Source organism: Aspergillus steynii, assembly GCF_002849105.1.
Source record: "Aspergillus steynii IBT 23096 chromosome Unknown P170scaffold_2, whole genome shotgun sequence".
Classification (NCBI taxonomy): domain Eukaryota; kingdom Fungi; phylum Ascomycota; class Eurotiomycetes; order Eurotiales; family Aspergillaceae; genus Aspergillus; species Aspergillus steynii.
The window spans coordinates 2,726,231-2,749,433 of NW_020194399.1; the positions used below are offsets into that span (position 1 = coordinate 2,726,231).

The following is a 23,203-nucleotide window of genomic DNA, read 5'->3' on the forward strand; positions in this document are numbered from 1 at the left end:
TCATCTCTCCTCCTGGAAGCTCCCCCGGGCTTGAACAACTCTCTTTTTTCTGTCGCATTCCTATACGAACTGTGCGCCGCAGACTGTTGACCTCTGTCTCCAGAAGGTTTCCGTGAAAATCCATCCTCGCTCGTTTGATTTCCATTGATACCCATCCCACCTTACCCCACATTATTATGAGCAAAAAGTTCAAGTCCCAAGCTTCAAGTAGCCGGGCTGCGGCCGGCGCATTTGGATCCTTTGGGGGGTTTTCAGGAGCCTTTTCGACTCAGGGAAGGGAACCTTCGTCCCTGACCTACGTGGCCGAGCCCCCCGACTTGTCGCGCATATCGGAGCCGCAATTGGCCATTGCTTTCAAGAATTTCCTGAAGAAGGATGAAGTTACGAGAACACGAGCATTAGATGAACTGAAGGATTTTGTTTCGGGTGTAGAAAACCGCGGCGGAACTCTCGACGACGGATTCCTGGAAGCCTGGGTAAGCGATTATGGTGGATTGCATAGGATGGAGTAACGTCGAGAACCCAACTCACGGTCTGAACAGGTAAAAATATACCCCCGGGCGTCGATTGACCTCTCTCGAAGAGTGAGGCAAACGGCTTATGCCATCCAAGGATCAGTTTCATCGCTGGTAGGGAAGAGAATCGCCCGATTTTTACCCAAAGTAGTCGGCGCATGGCTTGCAGGTCTATATGATAATGACAAACCCGTCCATCGGTCTGCTCTAGAATCCTTTACGCGGGTTTTTTCGACCGATGAGAAGCGAAAAGGCGTGTGGAAGGTCTATCAGACCTCCATCCTGGATTTTGTAGATGATGTCATTCTTCAACAAACTCCTCAGACTTTGAGCGACGAGCGGACCGTCAAGCCTGACGACGCGGAAGCGAAGTACGCGCGCGTGGTAGGAACTGCAATTCTACTACTTAACCGGATAATAGGTACGGTCATTCCTTGTATGCATTTGTGTTTTTTATTTTATTTTTATAAACTCACCCTCGAACCCAGGAAACTCAACCCGCGAAGAACTTGAAAAAGATCTTCCAACTGTACAAAATCTTCTTACTAGTAAATCGTTATGGGCCTTATGCTACCATGACGACCCCTTCGTTCGCAGGTCCATTTATACGCTTGTTCGCTCGGCAGTGGCCAAGGAGCCGGAAGAGCTCGATTGGAAACTCGTCAGCGCAGCCTTGATTGGCAAATCACTCCACGCTTCTCAACTGGGTTCTTCTTCAGATTTGTCCGAATCTCTACTTCAGGCCACTTCTGCAAGGCCTCAATTATGGACGGACGATTATTCCAGCAAGTCTTCCGCAACCAAGCGGTTGCTTCAATACGTGCAAAAAGGATCCGAAGGCGGCGCAGGCTCTTTCTGGTCAAATTTGCACCAGTTACTTCAGGTAATCCCAGTACAGACATTGGCAAACGGCGACTCGCAGATTGGGATAACAGGGGCAATCGCTTTAACGGAAGCATTCCAGGAAGGACTAACTTCCAGGGATGAGCCTCGACAAAACCTCGCCGTTGCCTGGAAGGCTTACATTGATACCGGAATCTGGCTTTTAGAGCGACTGCCTGCAGAAGAGAAGAACCGGTTCTTGCAAGAACGATTGTCCCCTCTATTAGCCCAATATGTCAAGCCTGAACCAGATCGGTCAAAGTGGTCGCTCCCAGCTCTGTCCGCTAAGAACATCACCGTTGATTACCTCGGGGCATTGCTGTCACACGACCGTGCGGGTGAAATGGAAAGGGTGTGGACGGAACTTTCGGATAGCCTACTCGAAGCTGTCAAACTATCTTCACCAGAGCAATCGAAGGACTTTAAGTCATCGCAAGACGAAGTGTGCTCCCAGGCCGAACGCCTGTTGGTTCTAGAAGCGTTGATGCTTTCGCGGGTGGCTGGGACGGATGCCGAGACTCAAGTGCTGGGTATATTCGAAAAGACGAACTCGCCGCTACTTGAAAGTTGCGTCCAAGTCCTCCAGACACGCAATGGCAAGCCCTACGGAGCGGCTGCTGTGATTGAAGAAATGGTCAACAATGTTGCGCAAATCGCTCAGAGGTCGCACGCTTTAGTGGACTTTGTTAAAGATGACGCCCCGGAGCTTCTCTCATCGCCATCTGCTGATCGACTGATTTCCATAATCTTGTCTTGTCGTTCTTGGGATGGGTTTGGTGAAAGCTTTGGCAAGATCATTGAACAAGTGGCAAAGTCAGAACCAGAGTCTTCGAATGCTCATGCTGTTCAAAAGCTACTCTCCACCCTCAACTTCAAGGAAGTGGACGGGAAGAGTGTGTTAGGCTCCTTGATCATGAGAGCCCTGGACCAGGCTTGTAAGGGTAGCAGTCTGCATTGGTCGATTGTTATAGCTGTTCTCCAGAATCAGACGTCTCACGGAGAACTTACAGATTCAATCTTCTTATCGCTAATCGACGCCCTGTCCGATGAGAATTTGGCTTTAGATACACTGCACGGTCTTTCCCAAATTGCCAACTCCGTTCCTACTGCGCTGCGAGGTTTCCAAAGTGGACCGCACGGTTCAAAACTGACCGGAAAACTGCATTTCCTCGCCGAGTCGCCGTCGGAAGAAGTGGCCGATATCTCGGAATCTTTGATCAAGACCTTGAAGAAAACCGTTGTCGGTGAAACAAGTGCTCGGTCAAGCGTCGAGATTCTCCAGCATAATTTCGACCTTGTTAATGCTGAATCGCTTTCGTAAGTTATTGCTATGACGGTTGCGAATGCGACGTTGCTAACAATGAAAAGGATTGAATCTCTTCTGACTATAGCGGAAGAGCTCTTGCATGGTACCAAACCGGAGGATATTGGTTCCCTGGCAAAGGACATCCTACCGAGCCGTCAGACATGGGAAAAGGCTCTTGGTCCCTTCCTCGACCTACCCCCTCGGTCGTCGACTGCTATCACTAGCCCTCTTGGTGGTACAGTGCATTTGGTTGATCGGCAATTGCCGGCAGAGTTTGGGGAGCGTTACGAAGGCGTCGCGCGTGACTCGACTCAATGTTCGTCTGCTTTCCGACTGACCTATTTCACCACAAAAGTCCTCTCCTTGTTTGATCTTGCCGGGCATCTCGGCACGGATGAGCTTGAATCTCTCTTCTACAATCTCCCCCTTGCAGTGCAATTGGTTGATGATGACCTCAGCATTGAAAATTCCAATGGTATCACAGGGCTCTCGCTTCCCGAGCAGCGGGAGGAATACATGGAAGTTGTCAATGACGGTCGAAAGGTAATCAGCGGATGGGTCCACTCTAAAGACAACCTTCCGGTTACGATCACTTCCTTCTGGGAAAGAAAGCTTGAGGGGCTTCAGAGTATGTCTCCATCGGACTACCGGATTGGAGAGGCCTTTGTGAAAATACTGGGCAGCGTGGATTCTTCAAACAAATCGAAGACTCCAGAAGAGCTTGCAGAACTATGTAAAAGTGTCCGGACAGCCAATCCCATTCGCACAGCGTCATGGGTGGCACTTCTACGCCAATCGATGCTTTCCACGCCTGCCGGAACACGGCTCTGTAACGAGCTCGTTGCAGACTCCACAGGCTTAAAACCCGAAGATGAGAAGAAGGACGGTAAGTGGCCGAAACCCCATTATGGTATAACGGCTAACGGTGTGGTGGGCAGGTCTTCGAAAGTTGTCGTTGCTCAATCTTCTCCTGGCAGGAGATGAGTCGGTCGCTGCGTCTATCCCAACACAGAGATTGATGTTCCTCCTCAAACATCTCGTTCAGTGTCTCCAGTCTGAACGGGCAGCTTTGAGTGTCAAGGCCGAAATTTTGCAGAGTTTGACGTTCGTCTTACCTTGCATTCACGAAATGTATGGCTCTCACTGGGAGGAAAGTATGGAGATCCTCGGCACGATTTGGCAAGACGTCAATGGCGGTGATGAAGCGCTGCCGTTGCTCTTGGCATCCTTCCGACTTTTCTCTTCTTTGAAATCGATTGTGGACAATGAAGAGAGTAATGATGATGTGAAGGATGCTTGGGCGGATCGCAAGACAGTGCTCTTCAACCGGTTGACTTCAACGCTGCATAAATTCGGTAGGTTCTTACCGACCCATACACAGGGCACACTTCTGACGCATCAGACTCTTCCACCAATTTCTATCAACCTCGCGATGTCGCTGTCGACCGTCTACGTCGCCTGCTCAATATCACCCCGGCCGACAGTCTTGAGGATGTGAGCAAGGTTTTCCCACTTTTGACCGCGCATAGTGGCACTGTTCAGCGGGCTGCCTACGCCATTCTGCATCGGTATATCCCGAGCGTTCAAGAGCAGATATCCTTCGATGTGGCATTATCCAAGACGACCGTCAGCCTCCCGGATGAACTCATGTCTCTGCTACTTGAAGCGCCCACGATAGCATCTGTCAATCTCGCCTATGGCGATGACCGGACTTGGGCGGATATACGGTCATATCTCCTGAGTTGGAAGGTGGTGTTTGATCACTTCGTCAATGCAGTATGTTGCCCGCACTCTGAGAGCAAGAGAATCACGGTTGATGCTAACCCATGAATAGTCTCTTACTGTTCAAGAAAATTACGCGACTAGCATCAAGGAAAACGACACGCTGGCTCCGCTGTTGGAATTCATGTTCGACTTCCTCCAGGGTTCCCACGGAAAAATGGTGGATGCGTCTAAGTTTGACATCCGTTCCTTCGAGCTGGATGAGTCGGAGGACTACGAAAGAGAGACCCAATGGCTTCTGGTTCATCTCTACTTCTTGTGTTTGAGGCACGTGGCCAACATGACCAAGAATTGGTGGATTGACACCAAGAAGCGCATCAAGGGGCCGGTGGAGACGTGGACCGAGAAACATGTAAGCATGAAGTCCACAGCATGCCTTCGATATGCAGAAGCTGATTTACCCCCACAGGTTTCGCCCTTGGTTATAGTGGATGCACTCCAGGGCATCACGGATTGGATGTCCACGCAAGACCCCAACGAGGAGCGCGCATTGGCGGTTAAGATTTCTCCCAAAACCGCCGAGATCATTGCTAGTATCCCGGTTGATGAGGAGTCGCCTCCCGTCTCCTTGTCCATTTCCCTTCCTCCGGCCTACCCCCTGCAGCCTGCCGTGGTCGTGGGTCGCAGCCGCGTGCTGGTTGACGAGAAGAAGTGGAAGAACTGGCTTCTGACGATCCAGGGAGTGATTATGTTTGCCAACGGCAGCCTGGTGGATGGGCTGCTGGCGTTCCGTAAGAACGTGCAGGGGGCACTGAAGGGACAGAGCGAGTGTGCGATCTGCTACTCGGTGATCTCGACGGACATGCAGACGCCAAACAAGCGCTGCGCGACGTGCAAGAACACGTTCCACTCGGTGTGTCTGTTCCGATGGTTCAAGAGCAGCAACCAGAGCACGTGTCCGCTGTGCCGGAACAACTTTGTCTATGTATAGAGCGATAGAGGGGGGATGAATAGATAGGGCGTGTATAGTAGTATATCTACCGAGTACATATCGAGACAATCAAAGCATGCAAACTGTTTCTTCAACCGGCCAAGTGGGGTCACGTTGGCGACCCCACCAGCCCACCATCCATCCCGCCGTCGCCCTCGGAGCTTCTTCTCGCAACCATGTCGGCTCCCCAGATCCCCAACCTCAACACTCTTCGACGAGGCGGCGGACGCGGTCGTTTACGCGGTCGAGGTGGTTTTGCTGGCGATGGCGGCGGCGGTAGCGCTGCCTCTCGCGGTGGCAAAGACCGAGTGGTTCAGGGCACTGACCATGACGCCAGCGTCTCCCGACTGAGCGCCGTGGGATTAGGATATCTGGAGGATCCATTTGCCAGGGCATTGACGCCGCCTGATTTGGAGACGAGACGACTGCCCATTATCAATAGAGGCAAGTGTTTCCCTATTCTTATCCCGTCGGATCCATTGGCCCCCGCACCGAGCTAACACCATGACCTCACATCAATAGGCACTTATGTCCGCACCACCGCAATCGACCAACTCGTGCATCGATTCCTCACACAACCCTCCGCCCCCCACCGCCCGCAGAACAAGAAACAGATCATCTCGCTCGGAGCAGGCTCCGACACGCGGGTCTTCCGACTCCTACCCTCGCACCCGGATCTGATCTATCACGAGATCGACTTCGCCGTCAACACGGCCGCCAAGATCCGGTTCATTCGCGCGGCGCCGCATCTCCAACGCGCGCTGGGGATAATCGGGCAATCCACACAAGAGAGAGGCAAGGTTGAGATTTCGGACCGGGGCGATGCGCTGCATACGGAGAAGTATCATTTGCATCCGTTGGATTTGCGGAACTTGAAACCAAAGACCAAGTCCAACCCGACCGTACCAGGGGGAGGGAGCAGCAATGACCAGGACAAGGACCAAGATAAGGACAGCGAGGACCCACGGACATACCTACGTGACGTTGATCCCACGCTCCCTACGCTCCTCATCTCGGAATGCTGTCTCATCTACCTGTCGCCGCGCGAGGCCGCCGACGTGGTCGACTTTTTCACGCAGACGCTCTTTCCCGGTGCGACTACCAACCGCAGCGGCAGTAATGGCGCTGGCGTTGCCCCCTTGGGCCTGATTCTCTACGAGCCAATCCGACCGCACGACGCCTTCGGACGCACCATGGTCTCGAACTTGGCGACGCGCGGCATCCAGCTGCAGACGCTGCACCAGTACGCGACGTTAGGATCGCAGCGACAACGGCTGCGCGACCAAGGGTTCGTTGACGGGCAGGCGGCGGCGGACGTGCATTTCATCTGGGACCGGTGGGTGAGCGAGGCGGAGAAGGAACGGGTGGCGGCGTTGGAGATGTTGGACGAGATGGAGGAGTGGAATCTGCTAGCGCAGCATTATTGCATCGCTTGGGGGTGGCGGGAAGGATTGGCAGCAGGGTTCGAGGGGTGGAAGGATTTTGACAGCCAGCAGGGAGTGGAGTCCTAAGACACTAGTCGCCAGAGCAAATAGCATCCAGTATACCCTGGAAGATTTTTCTTTGTTTCTGGATTGATCTACTCGTCCAAGATCTGCAGCCTAGTTACCTGCGGCGTACGCATACTTAATTTTCTGAAGTTTAGACAGGCCGGACCGACAATCCCAATATCGTCGAGTCGCGCGGTAGGTGTGCTACGACGGACTAAACCGATTGCAGTAGGCCGTCTCGGCAGTTCCTCTTGGTCTTGCTGGGCAGACAGAGTTTGGACCAAAGCCCACTATTGGAATCCTGCCCCTATTCGTTCTGTACCACCTGAGTCGGAGAAAGAGCAATTGAGCATAGCCCGTCGTCAAACCTGCATGGATAATAAAGCCGTAATAATTGGCAGGTGGCAGCGACACTGCCGATCGTGGCTGAATGAAGCGCCGCCCGTCGGGTTATTGAAGGCTACTGCCAGAAGGCGAAGTATACGCCTGAACATCAAAGATAAAAGGAGGAACTGCAGTCAAACCAATCAAACCTGCAGGACGCCCAAAGGAGAAGAACCCTGCGCTGGACAGTCACCAATCATGCCTTTTAGTGTGGATCCCCCCTCACGAACCTTCGGGACGTTGGGGCTGCTGATTGGCGCGACCCCTGAAGCTCGACCCCGGAGAGAGGGCCCAAAGGGGCAAAGATCATCTCAATAGCTTCGCGATGGTTTGTCGAGGTCCAAACTTGGCCCGAGCTGGGCAGGGCTGGGCTGGACTGGGCAGCGGGCAGTCACTGTAGTTGGCAGTAGTATTTCTCGTCGCCGGCGCCGTTTTTCTTTCCTCTCTTTCTCTTTCTCTTCCTCGAGGCCGCCGTGATACCGTCGTGTGTTTTTGGGTTCTTGGGTTTGATTCCCCTCCGTTCATTCGTTTTTCTCTTCATTCACTCCAGTCTTTCGTTTTGGATCATCTTCCCTCTGACCCTAGTCTTTCGTTATTATCCTTCGAGGATCAATTGTGGTGTCACGCTTCTCCGAATCGTCGCATTCAGTCTCTCGCTTTTGATATCAGTATCAGTATACTACCGCATATACCAACCGCAGTCTTTGCCTCATTTCATCCATATTTGTATATTCAAGGATAGAACCTGTTGTATATTCGAAACACCCATCCAAGCAAGATGAAATTCACCGCCGCAACCGCCGTGCTCGCTTTCCTGGCGGCTACCGAAGCAGCCCAGCATGGCCACCACCATAACCGCCGTCATCCGCATTCCGCCGCCGAAGTCGAGGCCCCTTGGAGAAACGCGGAGGACAGTGCGAGTTTCCTTCCGATGCCGGTCTGGTCTCCGTCACGCCGAAGATGAAGAACGCCGGCTGGGCCATGAGTCCGGATCAGCCGTGCAAGCCGGGCAATTACTGTCCGTATGCGTGCCCTCCGGGGCAGGTGTCCATGCAGTGGGATCCTAAGGCAACTTCGTACAGTTATCCCATGTCGATGGTGAGTTGGCTCTATTCCTCAGTGGCTTGGTGAGCGTGAATTGACTCCATGTAGAACGGTGGACTGTACTGCGACGAGGATGGTCAGATCAAGAAGCCATTTCCCAACGAGCCCTACTGCAAGGACGGCACGGGGTCCGTGGGCGTGCGCAACAAATGCAAGGGCGGAGACGTCTCCGTCTGTCAGACCGTTTTGCCCGGGAACGAGGCCATGTTGATCCCCACGCTGGTGCAGGACTTGGCGACTCTTGCCGTGCCCGATCCCTCTTACTGGTGTGAGACTGCTGCTCAGTAAGTTTTGATGCGAGCTCTCCACGACTTCCCGCTAGTCATACTAACAATTGACTAGCTTCTATATCAACCCGCCTGGATACGGCCCCGAGACCGCCTGCGTCTGGGGTACCTCGTCCAACCCGTACGGAAACTGGTCGCCCTACGTGGCCGGCGCAAATACCAACTCGGACGGCAGCACGTTCCTCAAGATCGGTTGGAACCCGATCTACCTGGAGCCGGCGACGCCCTTCCGCAACGAGGTTCCCGAATTCGGTGTCGAGATCGAGTGCGAGGGTGGCGGGTGCAACGGCCTACCCTGCAAGATCGATCCCGCCGTGAACAGCGTCAACGAGATGATGGGTGACTCGGAGAAGGGGGCCGGAGGTGCCGCGTTTTGCGTGGTGACTGTGCCCAAAGGGGAGAAGGCCCATATCGTCGTGTTCGATAAGGGTGGCAGCAGTGGTGGCAGCGACGAATCTTCTTCCTCGTCTTCTTCGTCTTCTGTGCTGGCTTCCTCGAGCACGGTCGAAAGCACAACCAGCTTCAGCACCAGCTCTGTTGTCAGCACTACTTCCACCAGCAGCACCAGCATCAGCACCAGCACGACCATCAGCACCACATCCACGACTAGCAGAACCTATGTCCCTCCGACCACCACTTCCACTACCCCCACCCCGTCGTCGACTTCGACTTCGACCTCGACCTCGACCTCCAGCACGCCGCCGCCACCTACCTCGACCTCAACTTTCGTTCCTACCTCCACTCCCACTCCCACCTTCACCCCGTCGTCGTCCACTCGCACCCCCAGCTCCAGCTTCGTGGCCACCCACAGCCCCTCCGGCTGGGCAAGCTACACCGTCAAGCCGGCCGTCTTAGTCGAGACGCAAGCCACCGCATACGCCGACTCAACGGAGCAGCCCACCACGACGCCCGTACCGACGAGCGCGAACGCGGAGAGCGGCGCATCCAGCCTGAACCTGGAGATGTCGAAGCTGGGGTTGATCGTTGCGGTGGTCGCAGCGCTGTGGCTGTAATGTATTAATTATTGCATGGATCTGGGAAGACATCATCATCTGCCCGACTTGAACTTTCTTCTTTGAGTGATTTTGCCTTGGATATATCTTTTCTTTCTTCGGGATACCATACTCGATTTTAATTCTTTTGACGATTGATGGATTATTCTATTATGATTTTTTATTAGCTTCTTTGTATCATGATGGTGGATAACTTCTTTTCTTCTTTCTTTTTGGCAATAATACTCCTTTCTTTTTTTTCTACTATAGGTTTGGGGAGCTGTCCCCGGCTGGCGTCGAGATGACGTTATCGTTTGTACTATTGTTTGCGGAAACTATATTATTCACTATATAGCATTGTAGCTCGAAAGAGTGACCAGTCCAGGCTTCCAATTCACTGTTCAGATTCACAAGTTAACTCCAAGTTTGAAGATAGTCTTTAATGCAGGCAACCCGCCATCCTAATACTTAACATGTCCCTCCCTACAGAGACTCGAACTACAACCCTACTTTCGTTCCAAGCACCTGATTTCTCAACAAACGAGCTGCGTCAGCATATTGTTGAACAGATTAACCAAGGAACCCAGGACACTGAAATAACCTACACACAACTGCAACCTCAAAGACTCAGAGATATCCTGAAGGAGCTCGAAGAGCCACTTGAGTCCAAAAAGGCCAGGTAAGTCCGAATAATTGAATACTATATACTACATACTAAATACCGTGGCAGAATTGGCTATAACTCTCAGTTAGAGGAATTATGCATTCGCGTGGCACCCTCTTACCTCCACGAATGCCATCACAGCTGGATGAAGGATGTTATTTCCGAGTGGCGTGCAACCGGGGTTTTGACTCGTGATGAAATAAAGAATCTCCATACGTTCGGATCAGCCGGTAAGTCCTCGTCCCGCCTACGATAGACAGCTTGCTTCCTGACTTTCTACAGCGAACACATTCACCGAAGGCCCATACGCAGGGTCCATCAAGGAGCCCGACTACCAAATCCAACCGGATAGACTCCTCAAGCCAACCGTTGTCATCGAAGCAGGGTGGTCAGAGTCCGACCGCAGGTTGATAGAGGATATGAACCTTTGGCTAGTCGGCGGCAACGGGGATGTGAACGCCGTGATTCTCTTGATATGGGCACTCGAAGAACAGGGGTCTTCAAACCGAGTGGGAGGCTCAGCTGAGGTTTATGTTCGAGATCGCCAGGGAATGCCAGTGCTTCAGCAACGGGTGCAAATCTTTCCTGTTTCGAAGCACCAAAGCTTGCAGATTAGTCGCCGATTGCTGTTTGGGAGAACTGTATTTCCAGGCAGGAATCCGGATGAGTTGTTGGATCTCGACTTGCCGGGATTGAGAGAGGTAGCCAAAATTTGCATGGAATTTATGGGTCTGGTTCCTGCATGACTTGCTTTGCAAGACGTCTGGGTGCAACTCGTGGTCAAATACATAAAGCGAGATATCGAGCTGGTACCAGGAAGCTAGTCGCTCTCTGCGTTTTCGACATGGTAGTGGCTGGCACACTTTGATAGGATTTAGGGGGCTTGTACCATGGTCCAGTCAATTGCCTCCGAAAGATCGAAACAAACTAATGAATGATTGATGTTGAAGCGGAAGTATGACAGACTAAAACAGGAATCGGAAGCAAAAGATACCAGATCCAGAAGCTCAAGGATGCAGCCGAACAAAGTCGACCATCTAACCTCCGCAATATGATCGAACAGAGCGATGATGAAGTTTAGTCTCGAGTGTTTGTCTTAGCGGAACATAGCTAATCAAAGCTGATGCATGGTCAAGTAGCTGGCTGAAGGGAGTAGGCAGTAACATTAAGAACGTAAGAGGAAGAAGGAAGATAACGCCAAGCCCTGCCATGTGATGCATGACATAACGCCACTTCCCCTCCGCCTTTCCCTCTCCATCTTCATTTCACCTTCATCTTCACCTTCACCTTTATCTCTCTCCGTCCAATTATTCAGCCAAAAACTAACCAGACCCCCAACATCAATTGATCGACTGAAATGCCCCCCTCTCCACAAACCGTAGGCCCCCTTTCCTTCTCCTCCCTCCTCCATCCTTACCCCACCTTCTCCAACACCAACCTCCCAAACAAACCAGGCAACCAACTAACAACCTACAGACCAAACTAACATCTACCCTGCACCTCCTCATCCCGCGTCTACGCCTTCTGCAGAAGAAGTCCACCGCCTCCTCCGTCGTCCAGCGCCGCGAACTCTCCCACATCCTATCAGAAGGCCGCGAAGCGTCCGCGCGCATCCGCGTCGAGAATGTCATCGCCACGGATATTTCGGTCGAGGTGCTCGAGATGGTAGAGCTATATTGCGAGCTGATCCTGGCGCGCGCGAATGTCGTCGATCAAGCGGCGTTTGGCGAGAAGGGCGTCCTAGCGAGGAATCGCGCCAAGGAGGTATGGAGCTCGCTAAGACATGCGCAAGGACAGGGACAGGGACAGGCTGCCGGGGACGGGAAGGGGAGAGGACAGGCGCAGCAGAAGTCGGGGTTCAGTTTTTGGAATCCGTTTGGAGGGTCGTCGTCGAATAAGCCGTCGGGGCCGGTCGGGGCTGAATCACCAAAGGCGGAGACGGAAGAGACACTGGCTGCCACGGACGAGGATCTGGAAGTGCTGGAGAGCAAATATATTGATCCCGCGCTGGACGAGGCTGCCGCGGCGATTTTCTACGCCTATCCGCGTTTCCCGCACGACGTGCGCGAGCTGACGATCCTGCGCACCTTGCTCGCCGACCGCTGGGGAAAGGATTTCATGGCGCTGGCGGCCGATAACAAGTTCCCGGCAGGTGAGGGGGTGAAGGTGCCTGCGCGACTGGTCAAGGGGTTGCGCGCGAAGCCGCCGAGTACGGAGCTAGTGGAGAGCTATCTGTTGGAGATTGCGCGGGCGTACGGAGTCAACTGGGGAGAGCATTTGCAGGGTCACCCGGATCCAGAACTAGGCGAGGCACCGGCGGAATTCGTGGACGGAGACGAAGCCGAGTTCAAGGAAAATCGTGACGATGGAACGGGGCCTGGAGATGACGAAGGACCCGGAGATCTCCCATCGACACCTGCGAAACTGCAACGTCGCCAATCCGACACCGCGGAACTCAACCGCGTGACGCCACCGCGAGGCCTGCAGGCCGGGAAAAGCCCCGTCAGCGTTGCGCCGCCGGGGCCCCGATCAGATAACCCCAACCCACGCGTCAAGGTGCCGGGCAGCGGCTCTGGAAAGGAGACGGTGCCGGAAACTCAGTCGCCGAGCAAGAGCAAGAGCGGAGGGATTCCGGAGCTGGACGAGTTGACGAAACGGTTTGCTGCGTTGAGACGGTAGTTGTTTATCTGTAGATGTCACGAGTACTTATGACTTACGATGATGTTCTTCATCCTTAATATAACCCTCAGATCACATGTCCGGTGGGTTGCATGTAGATATTCCCACTGAGCGTGCGCATAACACCGATACCATCCTGGACCTACAAGGACATACACAAGCCTAGCTAGAGAATTGGCATATGGAGGGATCTGCATGAAGAGCAACGCCGACAAGATAAGAGAGGTGCTATACTGAAATCCAGACTGTTGCATCTCAAATGCCTTATTTTATCAACTACATAATGACCAGGTTGTGATTTAGCCTGGTATAGCACTGATGCAGATGGTCAACGTGACCTGTCATGCCCTAGTCTCATTTCATTTCATGATCAACAAAGACTCACATTCTTTACGGTAGACTAGATCTACATAATATAAATTTTTAGTTGACCATTTATTCAACTACGGTTTCTCAACTGTTCTAGACAATTCCGCATACATGATGCCTTTCTTTTGGCTCCCTGACCACCTGCTTTGTTTTCTCAGCTCTCTTAATCTTCTGAGGCACCCAGACACAGCCTGTCAATTGATTGCAGCTTTCCTGAGCTCGTTCAGAAAGCAATCGCGGTATAAATGGGTGAGTGGTCGTGCATTTCTGACAGCTGGGGACTCACGGGTCATTTTAGCCCATTGTTCAAGACCCCATTGCCCGTCTTTATGATCAGTATGGCTCGGCAAGAAGTGAGTGTGGCCCAAGTCGCAGAGCATGCTGAAAGAGGCCGGCGATCCAACAGCGCCTCTGAACTGCTAGGGAAATGACGTTCTGTATGTGAACAAGACGCAATAAAGCACGGGAGCCAGAGAGATTATCAAGGCTCTAGATTCGCTGGTACCGTATCCATCATTGACCCGGCTTTTGCAAAGCCGAAACTAGCCAGCTAACCCCGTACATATCTCCCTTCATTCCAGCTAGGCAACACTAGCCCACCAGCGCTTTCTTCGACCGCAACCGACGCATCGAAAGCGTTTTCAACCACGGAATCTGCACGGCTTCCAGCTCCGCCGAGTCAAACTGCTCAACATGCTCGTGCTCCTCGAAATGCCAAACAACATACTCATCCCCCAGCTGCTCGATCGGAGTCAGGGCCGTGAACGGTCCTCTCAGCAGGAAGCCGCCGTCGTGCACGACGCTCCATTTCACATCCGACAGCAGAACCAGGAGCTTGAAGTCGATATCCAACTACGCCGTCTGAGTCGGTTGGACGTGCGGCTCTTGCGCTATGATCGCAGTGTCGAACATCTCGTACCAGCATCCGTCGCCGTGCTGGCGGTATATCCACTCCACGGGCTGCAGTGGCATTACGGTGACGAAGTCATTGAATATGATCGCTTTGGATATACACACGTCTCCGATCTGCGGTGTCACGAAGGACAGGCAAAGCCAGAGCACTAGATCCCGGAGATAGTACATTTCTCCGAAGAGAGAGACGTCGATCATGGAGGGGCAGACGTATATCTTCACGGTGCTATCCTCTACCGGAGATGTTAGAACAACTGAAATATCTTGTAAAATAGGTGAAACTTACCGTAGCAACCACCAGGGCTGTACAGCGCACTGAATATATTCTCCAGAAGCACGAGGCCCAGCGCTCCGTATTCTTCTCGGATGTACTGCTCGCATGACATCGCCTTCACGGTGCATTCGGTCCTCGTCAAAGTGACTGCCTCCAGCAGGAATGTTTCTACGTCCGGTTCACCGGCAATAGCGAGTGGCAGATCCCATGCGACGGCGAATTCGCAGATGTCTTCGTCATCATATTCGGCGCTGTATTCTACCCAAGGAGCCAGTTCTGGCTCTGTCGTGCTCGATGAGTGTGGCTTTTGCTCGTCATCACGCTGTTTAACGGTTGTCATTAGCTATACCTTTCTCGAATTATACGCAGGTACTCACGCGATGGCATTCTTTGCACTGTCCAGGGATGGGAACGTATCGTTCATGTGGACCCGCTTTGCATCTCCCTGTTAGCCCGCCTTGCAGGGAGATATGGATGAAGTGTTCATCGGGGTCCAGGCAGTTAGCCTGGTGGTAGATGTTTTGGTAGAGGTTGCACATCTGGACGCTTTCCACTGGGGTGTTTGTTGAGATGCGCTGAGTTTCCAGGCGAGAGGGCTATCTTTGGTTCCATTGAATGGGAATCTATGATGACGATTTGGAGAGTCTATGTTCTCAGATAGTCAGACTAGGGAACCATCTTTTATATCCCCAGGATACATTGCCGCGGTAGCCTGGCTGGCGAAACCTTCCATTAAAGAGTTCGGTCCGGCCCGTGAGGTTTTGCAAGGTACTATTTTTAGTCATGTGTGTCGGTACTGCTTGTTGCAGGCCAGTTACACTTTCTGTTTCAGTGGTGGGATGTAGTAGATAAAGGGAGTTTTCTCTTCGTGAACCGGTAGAGATTTGGAATTGGTTGTTGCTGTACTCTGATGTGGATGAACTGCGGTATAGTGAAATGTTAAGGGCTATGGAGAATACTATCCACTGTAGGATTAGTTCTTTCTATTCTTTGTCTTCTGGATCAATTGTATAGTCAGCCGTTAGATCTTTTGCGGTCTTGGAGCTAAATCAAGGCCGCAAGAAAGGATCGTGTGGCTGCAGTTGAAGAACTCACAGACAATATTTATCAAAGAACAAACGAGCTCTCTTATAGATAGGCATTTATCTACTGAAAGAAAAATAAAATGAAATGAAACCCATCGACATGAACTGTTCGGCATTGCTGTGTTTGAGGCCTTCAACTACATTCTAGCATCAGTATATAGTAGCTTCAACCAATCGCCTCAATCCGCCACACAACTGCCGAAGCCCCTCAGGAACCAAGACACGACCCAGACCCATTCACGGATCGATCGATCGGCCGATCAAACATGAACAATGATATCACCAAGCCGAACCGGAAATGCCAGAGGATGTTCGCTGCTGACGTCACTGCTACGCCAGGCTTGGCACCGTCGAGGTCCAGTATAAAAGTATACCAGGGACGCTTCATCAACAACCATCTCTCATTAAAGTGCTACTCAGTTATCAGGACAACCTCATCTAATCTATCTACCTATCCACCACTCCACCAATCTCAACCCCCACAATGTCATCCAACATCCCCTCCGCAGACCCCTACAAGGAGAAGAGCCTGGAAGACCCGCCTCTTCCCCAGAAGATCGAAGATCTCGTCGACTTCATCTCCGAGACGAAGTTCGGCATGCTGACGACCAAGGCGTCGGATTCGGATCTCCTGACGTCCAGATGCATGGCCTTAGCTGGAAAGGTATCCCCTCCCTCCCTTCCACTATCACCCCTTCCTCCTAGTAACAATAAATCCTCCCAGGAACACGGCGGCATCGACCTCATCTTCCACACGAACCTCTTCTCCGGCAAAACGCTCGATCTGACCCTCCACCCACAAGAAACCAACATGTCCTTCCTCGACCCCGTCAGCGGCTCGTGGGCCTCCATCTCCGGCACGGCCTCCATCGTCGCCGACCCCGCCGTCGTCAAGAAATACTACTCGCCCACCCTGCCCGCCTGGTTCGGCGACCTGGGCGATGGCGTGCATGACGGTGGGCCGAACGACCCGCGGATCGGCGTCATCAAGCTGCAGGCGACGACGGTGACGCATATGGCGGCGCGGAAGGGTCTGCTGGGCCGCACGGTGACTACGATTAAGGGTGCCGCACAGGGCGATGTACCCGCGATCAATAGTCTGAGGGAGTTTACGAAGGAGGAGTTGGAGGAGTGTAAGTTCCCGTTTCCCTCTTTTTACCGTTTGTGTTAAGGTGAGGTGCTGATTGGGTTTGTAGGGCGCCGGACACACAAGGCGTAATTACGAAATGATAATGAGGTCACGGAGTTTTTGTTTCATCTTGTTTCCATTCAGCAATGTCGGTCAATAACACCTGGTATTAAATCTGCTGTTGAACAGTCCAAATATGAATCCTGAACGCCGAGTGCGCTGCTTCGACCGGACAGAAATGTCAGCCCTCCTGCTAAATCAAAAGCCAATATCGTACAAAATCATTATGCGTAGTCTCGTAGGGAAGAACCCAATTGTTGTACATGGGGATGGCGGAAACCAGTGCCCGAGGACCATCAATCAAATCTATAAATGTCAGATGATTTCTTCAAAAAGTGATCGGCCGACTTACCAGTCTCAAAGGCATGCGAGCAGGGAGACTTCCATTGTGCAGAAGCATCGCAATGTTCTTGCTGGGGGTCGCTTGGAGCTTGCGATAGGCTTCGCGAATGTGCTTGGGTTCCACCGGGGTGCGGCCTTCCTCGGGAGGATCGAAGAGACCGGTCTCGCGCTTGCGTTTCTTGGTGCTCTCGCCGTTCTCCGTTCCGCCACGACGGTTCTTTTCGCGCTCTTCACGTTCCTTGACCTTCAGAGCCTCTTCGGTCAAGGTCTGCACGATCTCGAAGGTGAGGAAACCGAGGATATCGACAATATCGTCGTTGGGTTTCGACTCGGTCACGATGCCGAATCCGGCCCACTCCCTGAACCGCTTGCTCTTGCGGTAGGTGAACGATGCCTGGCGACATTCGGACCAGAACACGTATTCTTCCTTGGTCATGTGCTTGGTGCGCTCGTCGGCGGCGGCCAGCCGCTGCAGGGTTGCATAGTTCTGTTCCTCCTCTTCTTCGTCCTCCTCGTCATCTCTCTCGGGAACCTGCACGGAGTAGAAGCTGTTGACGTCCCAGGCCAGACCGACTCGAGCTCTCTTGTTCTTGGGTTTGGAGGCGACATCTTGTGGGCCAGCCACCACTCCCCCGGCAATAGGGTCGTCGGCGCCGGCGAAATCAGCGGCATCCGCGCCGCCACCTTTGTCGTCGGAATCCTTGACGTTTTTGCGGACGTCTTTCCAAGAAAGGAAGGTCTTCAGACGAGACACCTTGGCCTTGTCGTGACGAATGAGAAAGATCAGATCGTCAGTCGAGATAGAGCGCACTCCGCGGCGGGTAGCCAACGCGGTGCTACGAACGAGCTGCGACATTAAATGAGTGTACTGCAACGTAGCTAATGAAAGAGGGGCATACAATTTCAACGACCTGCTGGCGCACGATCTCTTCGATCAAAGTAGTGGTTTCCACGGACGGTTCGGCAGTCTCTCCAGAGACGAACATCATCTGGTGTAGGAAATTAGCAAGATTGTCTTTGAACTCCTCTTCAGTCTCCAAATATTCATCGCCGACGTCCTCCATGTTGGCCACTTCAATTCCCGCCGCGTCTTGAATTCCCTGCATGTATTTTGCGACGGGGATGTAGCCGCCCAGGTACAATGAATCCCAGTCTATCTCCAGGTCTTCCTCAGTGCAGCTGCAGTCTGTCAGAGTAGCATCATCGTCATCACTGACGGATTCTACTTCTGACTGGGAATCGACAGTCTCGTGGTCTGAGAAATCCCAGAGGCACAAAGACACCGAGTCGTCGCTGATATCCGATGACATGGCTTCTCCTTCTCATCACAAACGAGAGGAAAGCATGTCAAAGTGACTGATCACGTGGAAGGGGAATGGCGAGATAAGGGAATAACAAGTGAGATTGAGAAGTGAATGAAATCCACACGTTAAAACACGTCAAGCAGGTTGACACTAAAGACGTGTTCCCCCCAAACGACGACATCATCCAGTCCAGCACAGGGCGGCTCAGCCATACCATGAAATGAAAGATATCCTCTGTCTGGAACAACCACCCTCACAGAAGTGACCAAACACAAGCACCCCACTGAATACACCGCATAGAATCAAAGACACCAACTGAACTATTTCTATGAACATCAAGTGCTTACCTGCTGGATTTCCTGCCGATATTTAGGGGTGCGATCGGACGACATTTTGGCGCGTTAGATCAACAGTTGCTCACATTCCACCCAAACAGCGCTCCCACAGAGCTCCAGATCTGTGATATATAGATAGGCAACCGTGCCTGATTGACGAAAGTTGCGCAAAGAATGAACCGAAGACTCCCTTAGAATGAACGACGGAAGTTCATTGACGGCCCCAGTCCCGTGATCTGCTCGGCGGATCATTCATTTCTCCGAACTGCCGACGCCCGCCCGCATTTGGTGGGGTGATAACGCCTGCTTTTTTACGGAGTACATTCCCTGCCATATTCCCTTTTTTATTGCATCCCCGCCATCATGCTGTACCTTGTGGGACTGGGTCTCGCTGATGAGGCTGACATTACTGTCCGCGGCCTGGAAGTGGTCAAGAAGGCCGAGCGCGTCTACCTGGAGGCCTACACGAGTATTCTTCTCGTGAACAAAGAGAAGCTAGTGAGTGTCTTTGGCGATCGGCTTGGTCTGCGCAATTGGACTGGCTTTTAACTATGGATGAATTGATTCAGTAGGAAGCTTTCTATGGACGTCCTGTCATTGAGGCAGACCGCGAACTAGTCGAGACCGGCAGCGATGACATCCTCGCCGGTGCCGACAAGACCGATATTGCCTTCCTCGTGGTCGGAGATCCCTTTGGGTAGGTCCTTTACAAGATACAAGTGCAGTTGCTTGTACGTTCTAAGGAAGCTCATAAATGTGCAGCGCCACGACGCATACCGATCTCGTCCTGCGCGCCCGCGAGATGGGCATCGAATCGAAGGTGATCCCGAACGCATCGATCATGTCCGGCATTGGCTGCACCGGCCTGCAGCTGTACAACTTCGGCCAGACCGTCAGCATGGTCTTTTTCACCGAGAACTGGAAGCCGTCGTCCTACTACGACCGCGTCAAGGAGAACGTGCAAATAGGTCTGCACACGCTGGTGTTGTTGGATATCAAGGTGAAGGAGCCGTCGCTGGAAAACCTGGCCCGAGGACGCATGATCTACGAACCCCCGCGCTACATGACCGTGGCGCAGTGTGCCAGCCAGATGCTGGAGACCGAGGAAGAGCGCCAGGAGGGTGCCTTCGGGCCCGACAGTCTGGCTGTCGGTGCGGCGCGCGTCGGTGCGCCCGATCAGAAATTGGTCGCCGGTACCCTCAAGGAATTGAGCGACGTGGAAATGGGACAGCCGCTTCACAGTCTCGTGCTGCTGGGCAGGAGAGCGCACGATCTGGAGAAGGATTACATCCGACAGTTCGCTGTGGATGCAGCCACGTTCGACGCGAACTGGCAGAAGGGAGGATACGGAGCCAGCCACTAATGGAGAGGCCACCATTCTCAAATAAAAAAGTTAGACGAATGACATGTTAAACCAAGACGCCATAAATTGCTCATCCATAAGACTAATACTCCTGCAAGCACCGAAAGTAAACCATCACATTGTCAACCGTAAATCATATGCCATCTCAGGCCGCTTTTTTGGTGAAGAATCGAGTCAGGAGCGACTAGAGGCGCACAAATATTAGCTCAATGTTATTTGGAGATGTTCCTTAAGAGCACTTACCGTCGGAGTCGACGGCGGTCGGGACGCCGTTCCATTGCCATACTCACTGCCATTCACCTGCTCATCCTCCTCATCCTCCTCCTCCAAACTATAATCATCCTCGTCCTCCTCATCCGGCGGGAAATACCGATCGGGATCCCCATTGTACACAATATACCAACCGATCTTCTCCCCGGCCGCATACTTATCCCGCATCTCCGTCAACGCCTCCATGCCATCCTGATCCAGGCCAGAGCTCTTCACCAGCTCCTCAGCATCAAAGCTCAGACAGGCCCCGGGGCTTCCGACCTCCGGCATCGTAATCACCTTCCCCGCGACGTACGCATGCGTCTTGCTAACCGCCTCCTCGCTGGTATCTTCGGGGTCGTATTGCTCGATGAAGCGCATGTCCGGCAGCCGCGAGACGATGCCCGGTTCAGTCTTTTTGAACGAGTTGAGCAGAAGCTCCGTCGTTAGAGGTTGTTGTAGGTATTCGGCTGTCGCGTCCTCCAGGTTGTGCAGGACGATGTAGACTCGGATGCCCGTGAAGCCGGCGCGAGGCCATCGGAAGCCGTAGAGGAGGTAGACCGGCATTGCGGGGGGTGTGATTGATGCTAGTTCAAATTCGATAGGCGCATCCAGCGAGTACGGAAGGAAAGATGGGTGCTAACTACCTTATGGCGCGGATGGCGCAAGGCAGGGTGTCATATTAAGGTGGATAGGCGATGGGTGGTTCTGCAGATGCGGCGTGATGGCTTAGGTGCATTTGCAGTGTAGGACATACGAGCAGAGAGGCATCGGGCGCTAATCTCGGCGCAACCGCCCATTGCTTTTGGCCGAGCGTCGCACAGGGTCCGAATTGGAAGATTCCAAATCACCACCAGCTCGCCCGACAATTTAATTCCCTCCTTGAAGGTCTAAACGTCCCCTTCTTGTTCTCTTGACGACGCCATCGAGGCGGTGGACCGCGGCAGAACGGAGTCTGGGCTCCTCAGGCGGAGATCCCCCGGGCGATTCCAGTCGTCATCCGCATTCCCCTGTGCATCGAGTCGGGATGGTTCTCTCCTTCATACTTGTTCAGAACCGCCAGTGAGTGGGCTCCCCCGGCTGCTTTTGCAATGATTCCGTCGCTAATCCATCGCCAGGGGTAAGACGCGCCTTGCGAAATGGTATGCGCCTTACAGCGTAAGTCATGCTCTCTCCCCCGACGACCCCGCTACGATCCAACAAACAGTCAAACTAAGAAACGGACTTGCAGGATGAGGAGAAGGTGAAGCTCAAAGGCGAGGTGCGTGCTACTTGATCCTTCCTATCTGTCGGCGACAATCAACGACCCCCCGGTCCTGCGTGTCTCCCCCCTTTTCCGGAACAAGTGCAGACGAATTGACACCCGTCGTGGATTCTAGGTTCACCGGCTAGTCGCGCCGAGAGATCAGAAATACCAGTCGAATTTCGTTGAGTTCAAGCGCAGCACGAAGATTGTTTATCGACGGTACGCGGGGCTGTTCTTTTGCGTGTGTGTCGATGCCACGGACAACGAGCTGGCGTATCTCGAGGCGGTGCATTTCTTCGTCGAGGTGCTAGATCAGTTCTTTGGGAATGTGTGCGAGCTGGATCTGGTGTTTAATTTCTACAAGGTGCGTTGCTGTCGGGCATTTCTCGGGAGTGTACGGAGTACACTGTTCGGGGTACATCGTAGGAGACTGAACTGTCTACGATGCACGCTTCCTTGAAGTATATGCTGACAAATGTCGCAGGTCTATGCCATTCTAGACGAGGTGTTCCTGGCCGGCGAGATCGAAGAGACGAGCAAACAGGTGGTGCTGACACGGTTGGAGCATCTGGATAAGCTGGAGTGAGATGGAGACGGAGGATACCCGACTACGAGGATACAGGACGGGCTGATATCATTGCATTGAGCGACCACGGGATATGGTCGCACGGAGTTTAAGGGTCCAATGTTATCATTGTACATGTATATTTAGGGAACATTCTTGCAACTTTGATTTTATTAATTCTACGACTTTCCATTATTCATATTTATATATTCCCTCAATATAATAAGGACTATCGAGGTGCAAAGGATCAGAATCGGAGGGTCTTTTAAATGATGCATTCTGTTGGCATTGGAATAATAACGATCGACCAAGCAGTTAGTCACGCCATCCACTATCGACGCAGAATGTCGCATAGATATCAGCCCAGACGCCAGGAAACACGGATGCCTGGCGCTGGCAACAACCGACCTGCACTGCCGGCAGCTTCGACAAGACCCTAAGCGGAGCATGCCAACTGAAACCATGTCTCCAGAACCACTCATTGCCCTTGGCATAACCCTTTCGGGGGCAGCCTTAAGCTTAGATGGCCCTGCCAGCGTTAATCGCCGCCCTTGTTTTACCCTATAGGGCTCAGGTCGGGGGCCGCGGACGCCTTGGTGGAGGGTCTACCCGCTTCTTCGACTGGCCGGTGATGTGATCGCAGGCACCGATGGCGAGTCTTATTATGATTCTGACAACATATCTTGGCGGGCAGGTGTTATAAAAGGGGACGACGCCGCGGTCGTGCGAGCTGTGCTGGACTTGATTTCGAAGGCTTGAGTCCTTGAGACTCCCTTACTATTTATTATTATTTTTTTCCCATGAATTTTTCTCTGCCTGAGCATACTCTATACTACCGCAAGTAGTATAGGCCCTCATCACGGGACTTCCACCTTGGCCGGCCTCACCTGATCCTGCGAGCCCTCACTCGCTGACCAGCTCGGGCTTACGAGATGCCATCATGCTAACCTCGGA

At 52.8% G+C, this 23,203-nt stretch overlaps 11 protein-coding genes across 11 annotated transcripts; 8 read left to right on the forward strand and 3 right to left on the reverse strand.

Moving 5' to 3' along the window:
* The first annotated feature begins 14 nt into the window (after positions 1 to 14).
* On the forward strand, positions 15 to 5,494 carry P170DRAFT_377941 (ubiquitin-protein ligase RKR1). The gene is made up of 8 exons (XM_024845422.1): positions 15 to 476; positions 543 to 936; positions 1,004 to 2,714; positions 2,766 to 3,589; positions 3,642 to 4,058; positions 4,106 to 4,479; positions 4,538 to 4,837; positions 4,895 to 5,494. Exons 1-8 carry the CDS (start codon positions 177 to 179, stop codon positions 5,414 to 5,416), a joined length of 4,842 nt encoding a protein of 1,613 aa, XP_024707587.1. The 5' UTR covers positions 15 to 176; the 3' UTR covers positions 5,417 to 5,494.
* Positions 5,495 to 5,580: 86 nt separating this feature from the next.
* Positions 5,581 to 6,964, forward strand: ppm1 (protein C-terminal leucine carboxyl O-methyltransferase ppm1). The gene is made up of 2 exons (XM_024848639.1): positions 5,581 to 5,860; positions 5,939 to 6,964. The coding sequence occupies exons 1-2, from the start codon at positions 5,593 to 5,595 to the stop codon at positions 6,925 to 6,927; spliced, it is 1,257 nt and encodes a 418-aa protein (XP_024707588.1). The 5' UTR covers positions 5,581 to 5,592; the 3' UTR covers positions 6,928 to 6,964.
* Positions 6,965 to 7,761: 797 nt separating this feature from the next.
* On the forward strand, positions 7,762 to 9,937 carry P170DRAFT_434083 (SUN domain-containing protein). The gene is made up of 4 exons (XM_024848640.1): positions 7,762 to 8,173; positions 8,206 to 8,388; positions 8,443 to 8,678; positions 8,737 to 9,937. The coding sequence occupies exons 1-4, from the start codon at positions 8,069 to 8,071 to the stop codon at positions 9,692 to 9,694; spliced, it is 1,482 nt and encodes a 493-aa protein (XP_024707589.1). The 5' UTR covers positions 7,762 to 8,068; the 3' UTR covers positions 9,695 to 9,937.
* Positions 9,938 to 10,360: 423 nt separating this feature from the next.
* Positions 10,361 to 11,478, forward strand: P170DRAFT_434086 (uncharacterized protein). The gene has a single exon (XM_024848641.1). It carries the CDS (start codon positions 10,757 to 10,759, stop codon positions 11,081 to 11,083), a length of 327 nt encoding a protein of 108 aa, XP_024707590.1. The 5' UTR covers positions 10,361 to 10,756; the 3' UTR covers positions 11,084 to 11,478.
* A 127-nt stretch (positions 11,479 to 11,605) lies between these two features.
* P170DRAFT_434087 (DUF292 domain protein) lies at positions 11,606 to 13,265 on the forward strand. Its single transcript, XM_024848642.1, has 2 exons — positions 11,606 to 11,715; positions 11,814 to 13,265. The coding sequence occupies exons 1-2, from the start codon at positions 11,695 to 11,697 to the stop codon at positions 13,014 to 13,016; spliced, it is 1,224 nt and encodes a 407-aa protein (XP_024707591.1). The 5' UTR covers positions 11,606 to 11,694; the 3' UTR covers positions 13,017 to 13,265.
* Positions 13,266 to 13,292: 27 nt separating this feature from the next.
* P170DRAFT_423176 (uncharacterized protein) lies at positions 13,293 to 15,110 on the reverse strand (the record flags this gene model as incomplete). The annotated part of the gene is made up of 7 exons (XM_024847486.1): positions 13,293 to 13,354; positions 13,402 to 13,422; positions 13,672 to 13,804; positions 13,986 to 14,237; positions 14,403 to 14,551; positions 14,584 to 14,893; positions 14,949 to 15,110. 7 exons carry the CDS (start codon positions 15,108 to 15,110, stop codon positions 13,293 to 13,295), a joined length of 1,089 nt encoding a protein of 362 aa, XP_024707592.1.
* Positions 15,111 to 16,065: 955 nt separating this feature from the next.
* On the forward strand, positions 16,066 to 16,938 carry P170DRAFT_402331 (blue light-inducible protein Bli-3). The gene is made up of 3 exons (XM_024846418.1): positions 16,066 to 16,320; positions 16,381 to 16,789; positions 16,853 to 16,938. Exons 1-3 carry the CDS (start codon positions 16,141 to 16,143, stop codon positions 16,873 to 16,875), a joined length of 612 nt encoding a protein of 203 aa, XP_024707593.1. The 5' UTR covers positions 16,066 to 16,140; the 3' UTR covers positions 16,876 to 16,938.
* P170DRAFT_434090 (transcriptional regulator SPT3) lies at positions 16,910 to 19,011 on the reverse strand. The gene is made up of 4 exons (XM_024848643.1): positions 18,839 to 19,011; positions 18,087 to 18,176; positions 17,198 to 18,034; positions 16,910 to 17,151 (listed from the first exon to the last, which is right to left on the reverse strand). Exons 1-4 carry the CDS (start codon positions 18,881 to 18,883, stop codon positions 17,146 to 17,148), a joined length of 978 nt encoding a protein of 325 aa, XP_024707594.1. The 5' UTR covers positions 18,884 to 19,011; the 3' UTR covers positions 16,910 to 17,145.
* Positions 19,012 to 19,186: 175 nt separating this feature from the next.
* On the forward strand, positions 19,187 to 20,249 carry dph5 (diphthine synthase; the record flags this gene model as incomplete). The annotated part of the gene is made up of 3 exons (XM_024846419.1): positions 19,187 to 19,324; positions 19,399 to 19,523; positions 19,589 to 20,249. 3 exons carry the CDS (start codon positions 19,190 to 19,192, stop codon positions 20,187 to 20,189), a joined length of 861 nt encoding a protein of 286 aa, XP_024707595.1. The 3' UTR covers positions 20,190 to 20,249.
* Positions 20,200 to 21,298, reverse strand: P170DRAFT_507123 (uncharacterized protein). The gene is made up of 2 exons (XM_024854450.1): positions 20,433 to 21,298; positions 20,200 to 20,373 (listed from the first exon to the last, which is right to left on the reverse strand). Exons 1-2 carry the CDS (start codon positions 21,003 to 21,005, stop codon positions 20,335 to 20,337), a joined length of 612 nt encoding a protein of 203 aa, XP_024707596.1. The 5' UTR covers positions 21,006 to 21,298; the 3' UTR covers positions 20,200 to 20,334.
* Positions 21,259 to 22,435, forward strand: P170DRAFT_434093 (AP-2 complex subunit sigma). The gene is made up of 5 exons (XM_024848644.1): positions 21,259 to 21,500; positions 21,557 to 21,596; positions 21,670 to 21,699; positions 21,818 to 22,048; positions 22,169 to 22,435. Exons 1-5 carry the CDS (start codon positions 21,466 to 21,468, stop codon positions 22,268 to 22,270), a joined length of 438 nt encoding a protein of 145 aa, XP_024707597.1. The 5' UTR covers positions 21,259 to 21,465; the 3' UTR covers positions 22,271 to 22,435.
* Positions 22,436 to 23,203: the final 768 nt, after the last annotated feature.

What these genes read in the sequence shown, in the direction of transcription:
- ppm1 (XM_024848639.1), top strand. Translation starts at nt 5,593, where the DNA reads ATGTCGGCTCCCCAGATCCCCAACCTCAACACTCTTCGACGAGGCGGC. An exon ending in ACTGCCCATTATCAATAGAG is followed by an intron (nt 5,861 to 5,938) that starts GCAAGTGTTTCC and finishes TCACATCAATAG; the next exon opens with GCACTTATGTCCGCACCACC.
- P170DRAFT_434090 (XM_024848643.1), bottom strand. Translation starts at nt 18,883, where the DNA reads ATGTCGTCCGATCGCACCCCTAAATATCGGCAGGAAATCCAGCAG. An exon ending in ATCGGCAGGAAATCCAGCAG is followed by an intron (nt 18,177 to 18,838) that starts GTAAGCACTTGA and finishes TTCCTACACCAG; the next exon opens with ATGATGTTCGTCTCTGGAGA. An exon ending in GCCAGCAGGTCGTTGAAATT is followed by an intron (nt 18,035 to 18,086) that starts GTATGCCCCTCT and finishes TTAATGTCGCAG; the next exon opens with CTCGTTCGTAGCACCGCGTT.
- P170DRAFT_402331 (XM_024846418.1), top strand. Translation starts at nt 16,141, where the DNA reads ATGTCATCCAACATCCCCTCCGCAGACCCCTACAAGGAGAAGAGCCTG. An exon ending in GCATGGCCTTAGCTGGAAAG is followed by an intron (nt 16,321 to 16,380) that starts GTATCCCCTCCC and finishes AAATCCTCCCAG; the next exon opens with GAACACGGCGGCATCGACCT. An exon ending in GAAGGAGGAGTTGGAGGAGT is followed by an intron (nt 16,790 to 16,852) that starts GTAAGTTCCCGT and finishes TTGGGTTTGTAG; the next exon opens with GGCGCCGGACACACAAGGCG.
- P170DRAFT_507123 (XM_024854450.1), bottom strand. Translation starts at nt 21,005, where the DNA reads ATGCCGGTCTACCTCCTCTACGGCTTCCGATGGCCTCGCGCCGGCTTC. An exon ending in GACCGCCGTCGACTCCGACG is followed by an intron (nt 20,374 to 20,432) that starts GTAAGTGCTCTT and finishes GTGCGCCTCTAG; the next exon opens with TCGCTCCTGACTCGATTCTT.
- P170DRAFT_377941 (XM_024845422.1), top strand. Translation starts at nt 177, where the DNA reads ATGAGCAAAAAGTTCAAGTCCCAAGCTTCAAGTAGCCGGGCTGCGGCC. An exon ending in ACGGATTCCTGGAAGCCTGG is followed by an intron (nt 477 to 542) that starts GTAAGCGATTAT and finishes CGGTCTGAACAG; the next exon opens with GTAAAAATATACCCCCGGGC. An exon ending in CGAAGATGAGAAGAAGGACG is followed by an intron (nt 3,590 to 3,641) that starts GTAAGTGGCCGA and finishes TGTGGTGGGCAG; the next exon opens with GTCTTCGAAAGTTGTCGTTG.
- P170DRAFT_434086 (XM_024848641.1), top strand. Translation starts at nt 10,757, where the DNA reads ATGAACCTTTGGCTAGTCGGCGGCAACGGGGATGTGAACGCCGTGATT.
- P170DRAFT_434087 (XM_024848642.1), top strand. Translation starts at nt 11,695, where the DNA reads ATGCCCCCCTCTCCACAAACC. An exon ending in TGCCCCCCTCTCCACAAACC is followed by an intron (nt 11,716 to 11,813) that starts GTAGGCCCCCTT and finishes AACAACCTACAG; the next exon opens with ACCAAACTAACATCTACCCT.
- P170DRAFT_434093 (XM_024848644.1), top strand. Translation starts at nt 21,466, where the DNA reads ATGGTTCTCTCCTTCATACTTGTTCAGAACCGCCA. An exon ending in AGGTGAAGCTCAAAGGCGAG is followed by an intron (nt 21,700 to 21,817) that starts GTGCGTGCTACT and finishes CGTGGATTCTAG; the next exon opens with GTTCACCGGCTAGTCGCGCC. An exon ending in TGGTGTTTAATTTCTACAAG is followed by an intron (nt 22,049 to 22,168) that starts GTGCGTTGCTGT and finishes CAAATGTCGCAG; the next exon opens with GTCTATGCCATTCTAGACGA.
- P170DRAFT_434083 (XM_024848640.1), top strand. Translation starts at nt 8,069, where the DNA reads ATGAAATTCACCGCCGCAACCGCCGTGCTCGCTTTCCTGGCGGCTACC. An exon ending in ACAGTTATCCCATGTCGATG is followed by an intron (nt 8,389 to 8,442) that starts GTGAGTTGGCTC and finishes GACTCCATGTAG; the next exon opens with AACGGTGGACTGTACTGCGA. An exon ending in TGGTGTGAGACTGCTGCTCA is followed by an intron (nt 8,679 to 8,736) that starts GTAAGTTTTGAT and finishes ACAATTGACTAG; the next exon opens with CTTCTATATCAACCCGCCTG.